Here is a 17275-nt window from a genome sequence, read left to right as displayed (position 1 = left end):
CCTTTAAGGATCTGATAATGTGGAGAAAATCTCTCTCTCTCTCTCTCTCTCTCACACACACACACACACACATTTATATACTAAAGGATGTTTGTTGAGTGTTAGTCTCTGAGCATAACATCAATCATATTTCTCAGAAAAGTTGTGACTACTTGTGTCTCTCAAGATAGGGTCTGCTGACTGTAGATGTTCCCTCGTGGAAGGAGAGTGTCAGGAGGAGGGTCATTGAACCCTTTCTCAAGATTCCAGCTATTTCCTCCTGCACCTCTCAGACAGCCCTAAGTAGGTGCTAGAGTATGCCGACTATGGAAGGGTATCAGAAGGATGAGGAATTCATGCTGCTGTGAAATGTTTAGGTGTTGTTGCTTTCAGATCTTCGAGCCGCTGGGTGTGAAGTAACCCCTTATAGCAATCTCAATAATCCTTTTGGTTCAAGACTGACTTCGGTGGAATCCTACTTTAGTTTGTTGTTGGTACCCTATCTGGGAGGGAATGGTTATCTCCATAGGAAAATAATCATGAAATAAGGACACTTCGTCACTGCATCATAGACAGGGCAATTTTTATCCTGAATTGGATTACTGTTACACTGGCTATTTAGGAGATGGCTGAGGTAGACGATTTTAAGAAGTGCAATAGTGTGATAGCCATTACTGTCTTTTACCTCAGCTCAGAGAATATCACCCAGTGGATGGACAGAACGTGCACCCCTTATTACTAAGATCAAGTCCTTTTAGTCAAAGGACTTTTGCCTCAGGATGAAGGGTGTGGCTTAGAGCTACACTTTTAAACCTACTATTCAAGAACTGAACCCAACCAGGGCAGAAGTCTACACAAGGATGCAGACATAGGCTAGATTCCTAACATTGCTGGTAGTGTCATGGATCTGTCTACTCACACTGGAGCCTGTCTGTCACAATCCTTGTGTCTGTCTCCCTTTCTCCTCCGTGGTTTTGCTCTTCATGTTTAAAACTGCTCATCGTGTATGGAACTTGATTGCCCAACCCTGCCTTGGGGATGAAAACATTAGCCAACAAAGTAAGAAGAACAGATGAGGAAGTCCACTTCTGGAACAAGTCAGGCCAGAGAGAGAGAGAGAGATCAGGGCCAGGGGGAGCCAGAGGGACAGGGACGGAGTTCCTTGGGGGCCAGGCCCTGGTCACAGCGCCCTCTCTCCGCCCTGCCCTGGGGCTCCGGGGCTGCGCGCCTTGGGAGGGAAGGTGGTGAAGCAGAAGCAGCTCCCACCGGGAGAGAAGGGAGGAGGACTTGGACGGAGGTTGGGCGGCTCCGAGGTCAGGGCGAGCTTGGCCAGGGGGAGTGGAGAGCAGCCGGGCTGCGCAGGGGCGCGTGCCCTGAGTTCCGGTGAGCGTGTGTGTCCCACGCTCCGTCTCTCAGGCCGGCCCAGGACACGAAGCCGGAAGAGAGCTGGAGAGACGGGCCCGGAGCAGAGAGTGCAGCCCGCGCAGCCCGGGTGCAGGCTGGCTCTCGGCGCTCTCCGCCGGAGCCTGCCCAGGGCTGGGTGTGAGGTTGGCGTCACGTCAACGAGCAGAGGCGGCCAGGCGGGGCGGAGTGCGCGTGCGCGGCTGGCGGGGCGTGGGAGCGGGCGCGGGGCGGCGAGCACGCGCGCGCGCGTACCCCGGGCAGCCTGGGCGGCCGTTCCTGCCTGTCACTGCTGCGGCGCTGCTGGTCGTTCCCTTGAAGGCAGCGGAGGCGGCGGCGGCTGCTCCAGACACCTGCGGCGGCGACCCCCCGGCGGCGCGGAGATGTGGCCCTTGGCGGCGGCGCTGTTGCTGGGCTCCTGCTGCTGCGGTGAGTGGCTCGGGGATCCCGGCTCTCAGGTTGGTGCGCAGCACCCAGGCGCCCCCGCAGGAGTGTGGGTTGCACCCCCGCCGGCCAGGCGGCACCCGGAGGAGAGCGGAGAGGAGAGGAGAGGGTGGCGGGATGCGCGGGCCCTGCGTACCCGGAGCGCCACTGTGGGAGGGCCCGGCGGGGCAACGGCGCCCCTGCCTCCTCCCTCTGCTCTCCTTCCCTAGTCCCTTTCTCCCCCGGGGAGAGCGGGCTGAAGCTCCTCACTCCAGTTCGCACACGTAGGAAGACTGGGAACAACCGCAACTGTGCAAACCCGAACTGCAAAGAAAGCGAGGGGGCAGCTGCCGGGGACCCCCCTCCCCTCCTCTCGCACCCCTCTCTCCTTTCTCAGTGCTTTCACGAAGCATTTGGGGTTGAAGGACTAGAGAGTGGGAGGACCGGGCCTCTTGTGATGAAGTGCGCATTTTGGTGAAGTCGACCAGAAAGGCTTTTGCCCTACCGCGTAAGCACTGGAGCAGAGAGAACACGATGGATCCAAGTTTTGTTTCCCACCTAGCTTTTATCAAAGCTTTTTTTTTTTTTTTTTTCCCCTGGCCGCGTATTTTGGTGGTTGTTGTTTTGAATTCTAAAAACAAGCTTCCTGGAAACACTTTCTCGTGACACCCCCGCTGCCCCCCCCCCGCTCGCCAGCACATTAATATATTCCTTATTGTAGATTAAAGTTTTTTTTTCTCCTTCGGAGGAAATGTATTTTAGGATTTTGGCCCAGATACTGCCAGTGGTCTAAAGACGGTAATTGCCAAGGATGCACTCCCTCTTTTGCAAAGTATTTTGCTGTTTATAAACGCGTACCTCCTTTGAAAAAGCCGAGGAAAGAATAGGAATTTTTGTGGCAGTATACTGCCCGTCAAGCTTCATATCTGCAGATTCCTCTGCGAACTTTTGGTAAGAATCGGAACAGACTTGATGCAGGATAACAGCAAATGTTAAATCTGTCTTCGGATGCTAAATTAACAACGTTAAACTGATGGTTAACCTCAGTGTGCCACTTGTAAAGGCCAGTGTTTGGGATCTATTTCCAAGATGCCCTTAATCCCTGCCCACCACTTCCCCCTCCCAAGCATCCTGGGTGTTGTAGCTGATAATAATAAAGACCTATGTTATCTAAACTGTTGGTATTAGATGTTCTCCGATAAAGTCGTCTTTACTATGCTTGTTACCATCGTTATCATTATTAACACTGTTTTCAAATACCTGTTGTATAATCAGAGCTTTCATATTGAGTCAGATACAAATCTGTAATAAAATGCTACTAAGTCAGACCGTGGATAGTGAAGCTTATTTGTCTGAAGATTAAAAAGTATAAGCTGTATATTATGTTTTTTTAAAAGCCTAGTTCTCAAGTAGATTAAAAGGCAAAATTATTAGAATGGTAGTTTTGGTGATAGGAATTGTGCTAGGCCTTTGTTAGCAATAATTATGGTCTCAGTCATTAATCCTCATTTTGTACAATGTTAGCACATGGGGTTCTATAAGGAGTTGCAAAATTCAGAACTTGCACTATTTTTATTGTGTTTGCTATTAACTAGGAAAGAAAAACAAACCCAAAATACAAGCATTATGGTTTGGGGTTGTTAGATGTTTATAAATCAGTAAGTAATAATGTTTGTCAAAGATAAAATGAACTTTTGTGTGTATATCATATGTAGGCTCAAAAGAACACATATAAAAACATGATAACAGTCTTAGAACACAAGCAGTATCAAGGGAGCCCAGAGGCTGGATTTAGAATCTAGATGAGATGAAAGTCATGGATTTTTAAGGTTCATTTGTGCTGAAGTTCGATTCTGTTTTCAGTTTCATTTATAATGAAATGGGTAACCAGGGGCCACGTCCTTGTACTCTTTAGTTTCTGTGACCTCTGTGGTAAAAAGGGAGTGGGGTGGGGTTCTAACACCCTCTTCAGCCAATTAAAATGGAGTGCAGCCCCCTGAACCGGTTTAAAAAATGTGGAATGAATGTCAGTATTCCTCCCCACCATGTCTAGTTACACTTCCTTTAAAGGCGTAGCAGTTTCCAGGGTAGTCTCCAGCTAGTAAATACAACCTTAAATAAATAATATCAGTTGTATATATGAACCAATAATTTTTTTTTGATGGTTGAGTTATTTTTCTTTGTTCAGAGTGACTTTTAAAAGTCAGGCTTACACACGATTAAATTAAAAAATGTTTTTAATTATCTAAATATAGCGATAATTTAGCTGCTCACATAAGAAGGTTTTCTTTCCTCCTGAAGAATAGATTGTTTTAAAGCACAAGTTGCCAGTTTAAAGGAATGACTGCCTCTGTATGTGTCCTTGTTTGTGGGGCTGCATCAGCAGTCTGGAGCAGCATGCTCACGCACTGCATTAAATGTCTATGTCAGGACACTTCTGCTGTCTTCTGGGTTTGGCAGATGGCTTATCTTCATCACTGAAGTGCTAATGAAAGTGTGGAAGGCCATGTTCGAAAGGCAGAAGAAGAGGTGCCCACCCTCTCCATTGATATATGTTCTGAATACAAAATCGTCAGAATTTGTGGTTTTGCTTCAGCAGGCTTCTTTCTGTGCTCTCATTTATGGGAGCTGTTTTACCTGTCTTCGAGGCCTTTGCTGTCAATAGATTTTTATATAAAACACAAAATTCTACATTTTTATAGCTTGTGCCTCAGTCTAATAAAATCCATATCCGATTATAACGTTACTTTCACTTTGCATACGAGCACAGTAACTCTTTGAAAAAAGAATAAGAAGAAGGATATAGATTCAGTTTTGCTAAACTCAATGTAGTACCAAAGTAGGAAACAGAGCACTCAACAAAAGCGGTTCTCATTGCCCTAGACCAGTGGTTCCCAACCTTCCCAATGCTACAACCCTTTAATACAGTTCCACATGTTGTGGTGACCCCCAACCATAAAATTATTGCTACTTCATAACTGTAGTCTTGCTACTCTTATCAGTCATAATGTAAATATCTGATATGCAGGATATCTGATAGGTGAATCTATGGAAGGATCCTTCAGCCTCGCCCCCCAAAACGGGTTGCCTCCCATAGATTGAGAACCACAGCCCTAGAAAAGACTCCAGATGTGGAGTTTCCCTCTTTGTGGTTGGTTGCATGGAATTGAAACAGAAATGAGAGGCTCCGCCCTTGTCTGAATGTCTCATTCCACACCCATGGAGCATTGCACAAGATCTGGAATTTTTTCAACCTCCATCTTTGAGGTTTAAGTCAAGAGAGTCCAAGTGTAAGCATTTTCAACAAGTGTGAGCTCCAGTTACAGCCTGGCCTTGAGCACTCTACTCTTAAAGGCACAGAGACACATTTCAAACTTGTGTGCCTCTCAGTAACTTACTGTGTGGTTTATGGAAGGAAGACATGTTTATCTTTCAATGCCACGTAGTATACTTCAGTTCATGATAAGTTCATGCCTCTGGATATAACTGACTTTAGAACTGCCCTAACTTCTGTAATTCTAGATTGACTAGTTCTGTTCTTATAAGGACTCTTTTAGAGCCAGCAAATGTGGCAGGATTGCTTTGAGTCACACTGAATTAAGCTGTGGACTCCCCACCGTGCCCCTGACCTTTATTTTAGCATCTCCCAAGGGGAGCTTGGACTCTCCATCTTCTGTCCTAACTTAATTTTAGTCTCACACCCAAGTTTTTTCTGCCAGAGGCCATTCTAAAGGGAGAGCTGTAGGGCACCTCTCTGCCAGCAGGTGTCTGCATCAGTCACTTCCACAGCTCTTGAGGTTTCTCAGCCCGTTCATGAACATCACTCCAAGCTGATGATTCACTTCCTACCTCTCTGGAAAAAACGGAGGGGAGGTGTTTGGCTTCCCAGCTGCCTTCCCAGCACTACTAAACCTTAAGTTCATAGAGAGCCCTTCTCTCTCTCCTCCTTCAGCCTGCTCCAGAAGAACCCCATTCACTTGTCCAAGGGAATGGCAGTCCGTCAACTCTCTTTCATATTCATCTCCCCGGAAACCTGCTCCCAGACCCATCCTTGTATCTGAGATCTTGCCCTTGCCGTTGACTCCTCCTCCGGAGCTTACAGCCGTTATCAAAGTTTTACCTCATAATAATAAAACAAGCCCCAGAAGATCCAAAAAGTCCTTGTCCTTGTCCTCGCCCCAACACTCACTTGTTGAACTTTTCTCTCTGCTTTCCGACTGTGTGAGGTCTATTTAAAGAATCACTACTGCAGCCTTCTGTCACCTCCCTCCGGAGTACAGGTTCCACGTGATCCCACCTGGCCAATGGCATCATGGAGAAAGAAGCTACTTCTCAGTCTGTGGTTGGATTTTTACTTTTAACTAGGGTTTGGCATCTCCGTTGTCCATGGGAATGCTAACCCTGCCTTGGAGTCGGCCATATCACCTTGGTGGTTTGTTTTGTTTGCTTCTCTTGCTCCTCTCACTTCATTTTCTTCCCTGACTTACTCTTTGAGAAGTATTTCCACGATTATCGATGCTTCCAAGACTTTGTTCTCTGCTGTTTGCTTTACAAGGCCCCCGCGGTCAATCTTCTTTACACTGACGATTTCAACTCCCAGCGATGTTCCTGCTGATTTCCAAGTCTTTATAGCTCTGACCTTTCCTCTGAAATCCAAAGTCATATATCTGGGGATCTACTGGACATGGCCACTTCATTGAACCACTGGCGTTTTTAATGCTCAGGCTGGAACATTGAAAGGATAACTTCCCTTAATCTTCAACCTCCTTTCCATGTAATTAATCTACAACCAGCTAGTTCCACAGACTATTTTAGTTTCCAATTTTCGTTTTTCCTTTTTTATCTCCCTCACCTCCCACATGTGACTTCTGTTGATTTTGCTGCTTTGATTTTTAATGCTGTTTTTTTAGGTCTTCTTTCTACTTGTCATTTTACCTGGACTGTTGCAGGTTCTTAATGGGTCTTTCTTCTCCACTTCCTGCCCTCAAGCCCTCTTTCATGCTGCTGTGAAATGCTGTCTGTCTTGAAAGTTAAGTAAACCTGAGTTGAACCTTCTATTGTCAAGTCTAAACTGCTCAGCGAGACATTCAGGGAACACTGTGCACATTGTCTCAGCCATCTTTCCAATCTCCTCCCCTAGACCATACCTGAGCAGTTTTCTGCTTTCGGTTATTTCTTTCCTTCTCTACATATTGGGTAAGTAGTTTAAGTAATGTGTGCTTTCTTTCCAACACACTCCTGCTCCTGCTTCAGACACGGTTTTGATGTCTCCTTCGAAGGGTTCTAAGGGCATTCTTAAGCACATTTATGTAGCTTTCTTTCTTTCTTTCTTTCTTTCTTTCTTTCTTTCTTTCTTTCTTTCTTTCTATTTCTTTCTGAAGTGTTTCTATCCAAGTATGCAGCTGACTTGAGATTTTTTTGTTAAAACATGCAACTTTGCAACTCCAAAGCAGGTTGATAGAAGGATTGAAGGATTGGGGCCTCACCTGATATATGAAGAGTGATCCCTCTCCCTTATGACCTGTAAGCTTCTCTCTCTCTCTCTCTCTCTCTCTCTCTCTCTCTCTCCCTCTCCCTCTCCCTCTCCCTCTCCCTCTCCCTCTCCCTCTCCCTCCCTTCCTTCTTCCTTCCTTCCTTTCTTTTATTCTTTCCTTCTCTTTGTTTGTTCGGGTTTTGGATTTTTTTTAAAAAAAGTTTGCTTTAAAGTTTACATTCACAAGAAATGTATAGAATCCTTTCTAAATGCTTGCAGAGACTCTTAGGATACTAGTGAAGTCATCTTTCTACCCTTTTGAGAGTAACAGAAAGCGATGTAAACAGTCCAGTGGGAGCATTTATATAATGAGCAAAGGTCAGGAAGGAAGGACAATAGAGAGATGGTTGATGGTGGACATGGGAACCAGAATTAGCATCTCAGTGACGCTATGACAAGAGGTTTTAATGAGACTGACTCCATAGTCTCCTATGTTTGAATGGTTGGTCCCTAGTTGGTGGGACAGTATATCTGCATCTTTAGTAAGTAGTTGTTAAGTGTGTGGAAGGTGCTACAGTGATAGCTTCATAGTCATCTTCTCATTAAGTCTTCACGAAATCTTCTGTAAAGTTGATACCATTACTGCACTGTAGACAAGGCCGTAGCTGAAGTACAAAGGTTAAGCAACTTGCCTAAGGTTCTACAACTGTGATGTAGGATCTGGCTCCAAGTTGTGTTGTACTCTTAACCACAGCGCTTACTCTATGCCCAGAGAAGGGCATGGCTCTCCCTATGCTGGGGATCAGTTTGTGGTAAGCCGTTTTTATAGGAGCATATCTGCCTGTACTGGGGTGGGGGTGGCAGGAAGGTCATTGTGATGGGAGATTGCTTTGGAAATGAGAGCACAAGATATGAGGCAGGAAAGGATCTCAGAGGACTTGTTTGTTTCCTGTGCTAATGTCCTGTGAAGTTGGCTTTTTGAGAATGGGGGTGATGGGGTGTCACTGGGCAGCAGAGTACACATTTGCATTTCGAACAGTTATTTTGAGGACTATGGAAAATGCACTGGCATGGAACAGTATGGAAGACTGAGGCAGGGAGCCAGTTTGGAAGTCTGGCAGTGATTCAAGGGATAAGGGTGAGGGAGTAATTCATTCATTCAACAGGCTTCAGATTTAGAAACTGCTGACTAGGTTAGCCTAACAAGATTTTTTTGTGGCTAGAGAAAGAGGAAAGGAATCTAGAATGATTTATGGGTCCAAGTCTGATTACTAGTAGATAATTGTAAATATTTTTGGGACGGTGAAGATTAGTAAATATAGTGTTATATAGTTTGGGGAACATCATTAATTTTTAAATGGTTGTACTAACTCTCCCTGGAATGCATAACAGACCATTGATTAAAGTCTCCAGTTTAGAAAAAAGGCAAGGCCTGGTTCAGTAAGAAAATGTTCTGATTGTTAAAACTACGAGAATAAGGAGGAATGTTTGTTGACCATGAAACCCTTGTCTTAGTTATTGATTTTTACTCTGAAGAGACACCATGATCAAGGAAAATATTTTTTTTAAAAAAATATTTAGTTTGGAAGCTTGCTTAACAGTTAAAGAGGGGGACTCCGTCATCATGGCGGAGAAACATACTAGCAGAACTCAGGCATGGCGCTGCAGCAGTAGCTGAGAACTTACATGTTAGCATTGGGAGACAGACGGAGAGAGCACGTCAACTGGGATGCTTTAGGTTTTTGAAATCTCAGAGCCCATCCCAGTGACATACCTCCAATAAGGCAACACCTTCTAATCCTTCCCAAACAGTTCCACCAACTAGGGACCAACCATTCAAACATAGGAGACTATGGAGTCAGTCTCATTAAAACCTCTATACTTCAGGAACACTGATACGGAAGTATGAACCAAGTATTAGGTTTCAAAAGATAGGACAAAGTGGAGAAAGTAAACAGGAATATGAGAGGTAGAGGAACAAAGTAAGAAAAAAAAAATGAGGAGCTCCTTCCTGGCTCTTGAACTGTAGAGAAGTCAAGACAAAATGGACCATGTGAATTGGGTTCTTCATAAGAGGGCGTTAGTGATTTGCATAAGAGCTGGAGCAACGGTAGAGTAGTAGTGAGCAGGGCGGGGTCCTGTTGACACAGTCTGGGATACAAGGAGGTTAAGAAATGCACATAGACCATTGTCTTAGGATGCTGGGTAGGAGAGACGAATATGCGAGCTTGTAAAAAGTTTGGTGCATATACAATTATTAAAAGATGATTTAAAACATTTCATAAGTGGAATAAGGGGGTGTGGAGGCTGGCAGTCCATGAGTCCTCTAGATGATGGACAGGAGTCAGCACTGGAAACAAGCTCTGAGTAAAGAACTCATTTCTGGAAGGGAGAGAAAAAAAAAAAAACTATGGATAGTTGAGGCTGTGGGTAAGTTTATGTGGGAAGTGTTATAAGCCTCAGGCTTCCTGGAAGGACTTGATTTGAGTTAAGTAGGGAGAGAGGGCTGCTGGAAAGCACAAGCTGAGAAGCAGAAGGTGAATTGTCTCCGAGTCATTAAAAGGGGACAATTTTTACATGGGATGTCTGAAAACATTAGGGGCCCAGATGAGCAGTGACGACGTGACAACCTCCCGTTCTTCAGGAGCAATGCAAATTTTCTCCGGAACCTGCTAGACAGGTTGATTTTCTGCCCTCCACAGCACTGTTGGTGCAGAAAGAGCTACACGTGTGACCTTGTGTTGTATAACCTGCTTACATCCCCCCTATGAGAATTCTAAGCGCCTAAAGAGAAGTCCCACTTTTTTTTCATTATCATATCCCTCCATCCTGTCAGTGTTTCATCCAGGTTATTCTTAACTGCTGATTGTATGTCTATTTCTCTGAGCTGAACACATGAGCTGTAACAGATGGATCATACCTCCCTGCCACTGCATAGCTATGCTCGGGACTGACTTGAGGAGGTTCACATTGTTGGCGTTGTGCTCATGGAGGCTGTGAGGTCTAATATGTTTGGTATTTGTTTGGTATAAGTGAATCTTCCCCGGTTTATTTGGTAATTCGCCTGTAACTCTGGCATCATCCTTTTAAATTTCCATACTCTGGAATAAGACGGCAACAGCATGTCTTACCTGGGGGAATTTTCTTATGTTCATTGTTTACTGCCATTTACTCTCGGTGTTAGCCTAAATTTCCTTAACCGTATGCTATCCTACGATGTTAGTGTTTCTAATAACATGTTTAGGAATATTTGGGGCTACTCTAACTTATTATTATGAAGGTTGTCTTGGTTTAGCCAGGTCAAATTTACTTTTCATTTTACTGACAGAGTTTATTCTGCTTAAATTGCTTCAGCAATGAAATGTTTTTACTGCAAGAAGCCACACAGTGTAATTAATAGCTTGTGGAGCCCCTGAAAGAGGTATATTCCAAACAAAATTAGAAAATTTTGCAGTGTTTGCCAGCCACCCCATTCTTACTCGGGGTCTTCTGAGGGATAAAAACCAAATGGAATGGCTGATCCCTTCACTTGAATCTTCTGGAAAAGCATAATTTTGAACTGACTCATATAAGTATGATTTTTAAATCTTGAAATGACTCATCCTGCTATAGATTGGACATAACATCAACATTTTAATTTTACTCCTTAAGGAACAAGTCAGCGAGTAGACAAAACCACTTTTGACGGCAAATCGGTAGAGCAGACACACCATAGGGAAGGGACACTACTAAAGGGTCTGTTAATGGATGCAAAACTGGTCAGGCTCTTCAGGTTATTTAAATTAATATTGTTGGAACCCTCGTTCATGAGGCACAAATCAGTTACAAGGAAACATTTCTATCTCTATAGAAGAATCTTGTGAATGACCCCGCCCCATTCCAACAACTTATACAATTGTAGATGGTCAAGTTGAAGTCGGCAGAAGCAAAAACTGTCTAGAGTCTTAAAATTACAGATAGATATCTGCTAGATAGTGCCCGGCACCCACTAACAAGGCACTCTGGGAACTTTCTGTCCATTTCAGAATCTGAACAGGTATTTTCTGATACTTCCCTTCCTTTGTGACATCACTTCTCCCCATCTTCCTTTGTACAGTGTGATTCCTTGCCCTCAATGTCTCTTTCTCCAGGGAAATTACACAAAACTCCAAGGGGGATAGAGATTGTAATTGGACATGAAGCCTGGGGCTTTCTAATATTTGGGTAGCAAAAAATCTAGAGAACTGGGAAAGGTGAACCGTGGATGCCCCCAAGTCTGCTTCAGGTGGTACATTCCCGGGAGTGTCCAGAGGGCCCAGCTCATTTTAGTAGATACCACGATGTCCAGTTTTATGCTGTTGCCCTGTGTCTGTGCAGCATGGTGTTGCTTAGGGAGCGTTTCTTAGATGTTTTCTCCTGGGTTGCTCCCTAGCATTCTAGGAAGTCACCCACTGTTTGCTCTGACCCTTTTTTGTTAAACCATGCTATAGAAAATTGAATTGCGTAGCGTTGTGCACCAGTGTGCCAGGCAGAGGACTAGTGCTTGAGTTTTCTTGAACAAAGTCCAGAGTGTATTCTGGTGAAGGCTTCTACTTACATTCAACCCACTGAGTATTTATTAATAATTACATTGTTAGAGTAACATTTTATGACCTCAGTGTTATATCTCGTTTACATAGAAGGAGGAAGTATTAAAGATTAACAAAGTTAATATTTTTTATTCATTGGTACTTTGGGTTTTGAGGGAAAAGACAAGCTACTCAGATAAGAGCTTTTGATAAATGCCCATGTTACATAATACAACTGGAGTTTCTCCACAGCTTTGCATTTGGGTCGAATGGTAAACAGGGCACTCAGCTGGTTTATGCCATTGATGACTATTCTCTACTCATCAGCAGCATCTGCTCTTGGTTTCAACTTGTTTCTTGGCTTTTAGGGTAGTTTATGGTTTATTGGAGGCAGAAATACCTGTAATCTACATTTCAAAATTGTTCTGTAGATTCAATGAAATGTCGGGGTAAGGAAAATGCCATTCAATTGTGCGTACTCCTTTGTGAGACTTGCATACAAAGTGTCTACCGCTGTCTCCTTTGAAGTGGGAAATGGCCACAGAGAACATTTTTTTTCCCTTGTTAGTATTCCAAGACTTCCCATCCTCTTGGAAAGATAAGATTTGATTCATTCGGGTTGCTTTGTATATTAAAGTATAATAGAACTGGCCACTTTTTTGGGCTATGCAGCCTGAGTGAAGAGATAAATTTCATATCACTTTAGCACATTCCATCTAGAAGATGTGTATAGAAGTTGAGCCCGAATAGAATACTTGGTTTTCTATTCAGGATGTTCCCATAGTAAGGATAGTATTTTCTTACATATATCAGTAAGCAGACATGATTACTTCAGAGCTTTAAAAGCTAGATACTGTACCTTGCGTATTCCAACACAATTGGTAAATTGATCCCCATGATACATGGTAATACATACTTTGTATTATTAAGACTGAATAAAGAAAAGTTACAGTCTACTAGCTCGTGTGCAAATAATTTGTTGCTATTTTTCACCTTGGTCCTGTACTACAAGCGTAAATGAACAGTTGAAGTAGTTTTCTTTACGTTAAGGCAATACACCTAAGATAATACATCATATATGCGGATTGTGACAAAATATTTTTGTGTCTGTGTTCCAGGTTCAGCTCAACTACTGTTTAGCAAAGTCAAATCCGTAGAATTCACTTCGTGCAATGAAACTGTGGTCATCCCTTGCATCGTCCTCAATGTGGAGGCGCAGAGCACAGAAGAGATGTTTGTGAAGTGGAAATTGAACAAGTCGTATATTTTCATTTATGATGGAAATAAAAATAGCTCTACCGTAGAACAAAACTTTACCAGTGCAAAAATCTCAGTCTCAGACTTACTGAAAGGCGATGCCTCTTTGAAAATGGATACCCGGGAGGCCGTGGTGGGAAACTATACTTGTGAAGTGACGGAGTTATCCAGAGAAGGCAAAACAGTCATAGAGCTGAAAAACCGCACGGGTAAGTGGCACAGTTGGCCTGTTCTGAAACGTGTTGAGATGTGGTTGCCACTGTGGGAGTCCTCTGAGGTGGGACCTTGAAGAAGTCACTAGGAGGAATTAAGGCTCTTCTCAGGCAGGTGGGCCAGCCATCTGGAGAGAAAGCGAGTCTGACACTCGTGTTTCTTTCTCTTTCACACACACACACTCGTCATGTAGCTTATTGTGAGGTAGCACAGAGATCCATCTCAGAAACTGAGCAGGTGCCAGCACCGTGCAGTGGAACCAGGTTAAGCTGCTTCTAAGCCACCTCCTCCTGGTACTCGGTTACAGCAGGAGAAAACAGACTTTAAAGCAAGTAAAAGTAAGACTGTAAAACTTGTCTAAAGGCCTCTTGTGTCCTAATGAAACTGACCTTCCTGGAAAGAGCACACTAGTAGCCAGACTTGTCTCTGATCTAATCTATAGCGCCTTCCCTCAGAAGCAAGGCCCAGCCTCAGCTATATAACACCTTTGAGGCTGCTAGCCAGGGCAACAGGAAACCTCACGTTAAAAACAACTCTTCTATTGAGGTAATGGGTGCTTCTGTTTATTGTCATCAGATGTAATTTATCTGAGTGTGGTGGCCCATGAGTGATCTCAACACTACAGAGGCTGAGACAGGAGGATTGCTGCAAATTTGAGGCAAATCTGGACTCCATAGTGAGTTACAGAAAAGCTTCAGGGCAAGACCTCACCTTACCAAACCAAAATAAACTTTTGCGAACAAAATGTACTTTTTATTATTCTATTAATTTGTCAAGTTCCTCCTGGTTATTTCGTCTTTTTGTGGTCTTGTAGCCTTCAACACTGACCAAGGATCAGCCTGTTCTTACCCCACTACCCCGGCAGGGGACGAGAAGGAGAAAGGAGGTTGCAAATTAGGTAATCATGCTGATTCCTGGAGGTTTCTGTGGCCAGCTTGCTACATTTGCCAGCAACTGGGGAAGCAGGGATTCAACTTGAATTCAGTCTTGATGCTAGCGTCCAGATTTTTCATGAGTGGGTTGGTGAGTTGTGGACAGCAGTGTTGTTATCTGAAATAAAGTCTCCTTTCTTTTCTATTTTTCTGCTGTGCTGGCTGATTTTTTAGAACCACATACAAGGAATCCTAACAATTTTAAAGAGTGCATTTTAAGCTCTACTTAAACCAAAAGGTGTATGGCCGACCTCAGGGTTGATGACTTGAGAACCAGCTCCGGGTGGGATCAGGACTGCTGAATTAGGTCAGCTACTTCCCATCTGTTCTTGCCTTTAAAATTACAAAATGTCTGTTAGCAGATTCTGGGGGATGGGGAGTGGCCTGATTAAATATTCTGACCCAGGATTAGAGATCATGCAGTCTAAATTCCACATCCTAGTCAGGACTCACTTCACCCCATTCATCAGGGAAGACTCTTCACTGAGTCCAAGCTGCCTATATCTAAACTGAGGATGAAAATTTAATTTTCTCCAGGTGTTTATGTGATGTGGTGTCCACATGCTGCCCAGAAGTCTGCTGAGAAGGGGGGGAATGGCTTAGGAGGCAAGAAGAATTTGGAAGGCCTCTGCACAGAAGCTCACATATTCCTTACTTTATGACTGATGTTAACTTGGGTTAAAGAGTTTTTTTTTTTTTTTAATGTCTGCATTTTAGGACGACCTAGTCAGTCAGGAGTGTGTACAGGAAGAGACCATCCTCTACCTGGTCGGAGGTTTTCTGAGAGACTAAATAGGTTCATGGGAGTGAAAGCACCAGACATTAGGAACAGTGGTTTGGGTCAGTGAGGGGGAAACCGCTTAAAAAACAAACAAAAGCAACAACAGCAAAACAGACAAAAACAAACCATTAGTTTGAGACTGAAAAAGACAGAAATGGAACAGAGATTAGCAGGAAGGGAATCCCAGTGTCTGAGATGAAGACAGAGCTTATTTTGTGTATAACTGACTTATACTTGTTTGCAAAATATTCCCCACAGAACTAAGAGCCAGGCTTTATTTTGTATCGTTAAGATTGTTGTATACAATGTAAAAATTCTACCAGAAACTTAAGTTTCTAACTTTCTATACACTTTTAATTTTTTTAAAAAAATAACGGGTGTGGCATGGGAGGAAGCAGAGATGGAGGAGTGCTCTGTACCCTTGATTCAGTCACCCTGAGTGGTTGCATCTTACGTAGCCGTGCCATGGTAGCAGAACCTAAGGGGTTCTCTGTTATTTCATCACACTTGGCTAAACACCATTGCGATTGCAATATGGCGCAGGCATATCAGCACAAGCATTCCCATGCTAACCCTTCAGGCACTCACCACACCTTGAGTTACTCCTGACTGGCAGAAGGAATAATGAATGTATATGAATTATAATCAACAAATAATAAGTGATCTTCTAATGTGTGCCCTGCCCCCGGCATGGTGCCCTTGAGATGGTAGGTTTTTGTGTTTGTGCTTATTTGTTTGCTTGTTGACAATGTAACACATGTTCATAACAAATACTAAGCCCATGGGTGGATTTTTAACTACGGTGTATTCCATTGATTTCTTATTAGCTTGTTTAATCATTCACCTCTGCAAGACATTTTGATCACTTTGGATTTTGATCAATTTTGGGTTATCCATTAAGTGTATGCTGATTTTTTTTTAAAAAAGGAAATCACTAACAGGATTCCTAAGTGGCTGTTCTTTGTTACGTTATTGTCAGCAATATGAATGCCCTAATTTCTCTGCATCTTTTTTTGTGATATGGTGCTCCTGTTTTTGTAACATTTTCTCTTTTTAAAAGTTGTGGAATTTTTAGTTTTAATATTAGCATATAAAGTATTGAAATATTATCATGGCATTTTCAGAGCGTATTTTAGTAGATTCTCTTGCCCTCTCGTCTCCCTGCTCCCATTACTCCTGATCCCCTCCTTGAAGCCCCTCCCCAGTCTCTTTGCTTCATTCTCATACCATGTCCTTTGCCTACTCCCCGTCTTTTCTAATCATTTATTTTCATCATTTCTTGGTCTCTTTTATAGCATTTTAGACTTTACCTATATTTACACACATGCACGCACGCACGCACGCACGCACACACACGCACCAGCCTAGGATCTGCATGTGAACGAGAACACGTGTCTTTAGTCTTTCCAGAACCATCGCTTTTCCTACAAACTTCATTGTTTGGTTTTCTTGCAGCTGAGTACAATCCTGTGTGTATGCATACCACTTTTCATTATCCATCCATTATTCATTTAGGCTGGTTCCGTGTCCTCACTGTTGTGTGGGTGCAGTGGTAACATGGCTGTCCTCCTGTCTCTTTGGGAGGCTATCATCATTTGGGTGTGTGGCTAAGAGTTGTAGCATAGTTGGCTTATACAATCCGTTTCTTTACTAGTTTTTTTTTTTAGAAGCTTCCATATTTATTTCTGTAATGGCTGTACTTGTTTGAACTGACACCAGCAATAAATAAGTAAAACGTTGCTTCTTTCTTTGCATCCTCAAGAGCATCTATTGTCAGATTTCTTGATGATAGCCATTCTGACTAGGATGAGAAGGTATCTCAAAGTAGCCGTAGTTTGCAATTCCCTGATGGCTAAGGATGCTGAAGACTTTTTAAAACATATCTTGGCCATTTGTGTTTCTTCTTTTGAGAATTGTTCATGTAATAGCCTATTTATTGATTGACAGGTTTTTTTTTCCCTTTAGTTTTCACTCTCTGTAAATTCTGATATTAGCCTATTTGAATATAGCTGCTGAAGATACTGTAGCTGTCTGTCGCCTTGGCTGGTAGTTTCTTTGCTGTGCAGAAACTTTAGTTTTATGTAGTTCCATCTGTTGATTCTTGGAGTTGGTTCTTTTGAACTATTAGAGATCTAGTCTGAAAGTTCTTACCTTATCTTGAAGTGTATACTGTATATTTTCCTCTAATAATTTCAGTGTTTTGGGTTGTAAATTAAGGTGTTTGATCCCGTTCTAGCTGATTTGTATACGGGATAAACAAAATGGATGT

The 17275-nt window shown here is 43.2% G+C and overlaps 1 protein-coding gene across 5 annotated transcripts in view; it reads left to right on the top strand.

Annotated features, from left to right (window-relative positions):
- Positions 1–1651: 1651 nt before the first annotated feature.
- Positions 1652–17275, top strand: part of Cd47 (CD47 molecule) — a 56170-nt gene continuing 40546 nt past the window's right edge. For 2 of the 5 annotated variants that reach the window (XM_028755577.1, XM_028755576.1), the window contains exons 1-3: positions 1662–1809; positions 12942–13289; positions 14108–14191. In XM_028755577.1, coding sequence (XP_028611410.1) covers positions 1764–1809; positions 12942–13289; positions 14108–14191 — 478 coding nt within the window. In that variant the 5' untranslated portion in view covers positions 1662–1763. Of the gene's footprint in view, positions 1810–7304; positions 7327–12941; positions 13290–14107; positions 14192–17275 lie in introns of those variants that run through there. The other 3 variants (XM_028755578.1, XM_028755580.1, XM_028755579.1) reach the window with 3 other exon arrangements.

Source organism: Grammomys surdaster, unplaced genomic scaffold (genome assembly GCF_004785775.1).
Source record: "Grammomys surdaster isolate TR1022 unplaced genomic scaffold, NIH_TR_1.0 126066, whole genome shotgun sequence".
Taxonomy (NCBI): domain Eukaryota; kingdom Metazoa; phylum Chordata; class Mammalia; order Rodentia; family Muridae; genus Grammomys; species Grammomys surdaster.
The sequence above is the reverse complement of the archived record's forward strand: the minus strand, read 5'-3'. Positions and strand labels throughout refer to the sequence as shown.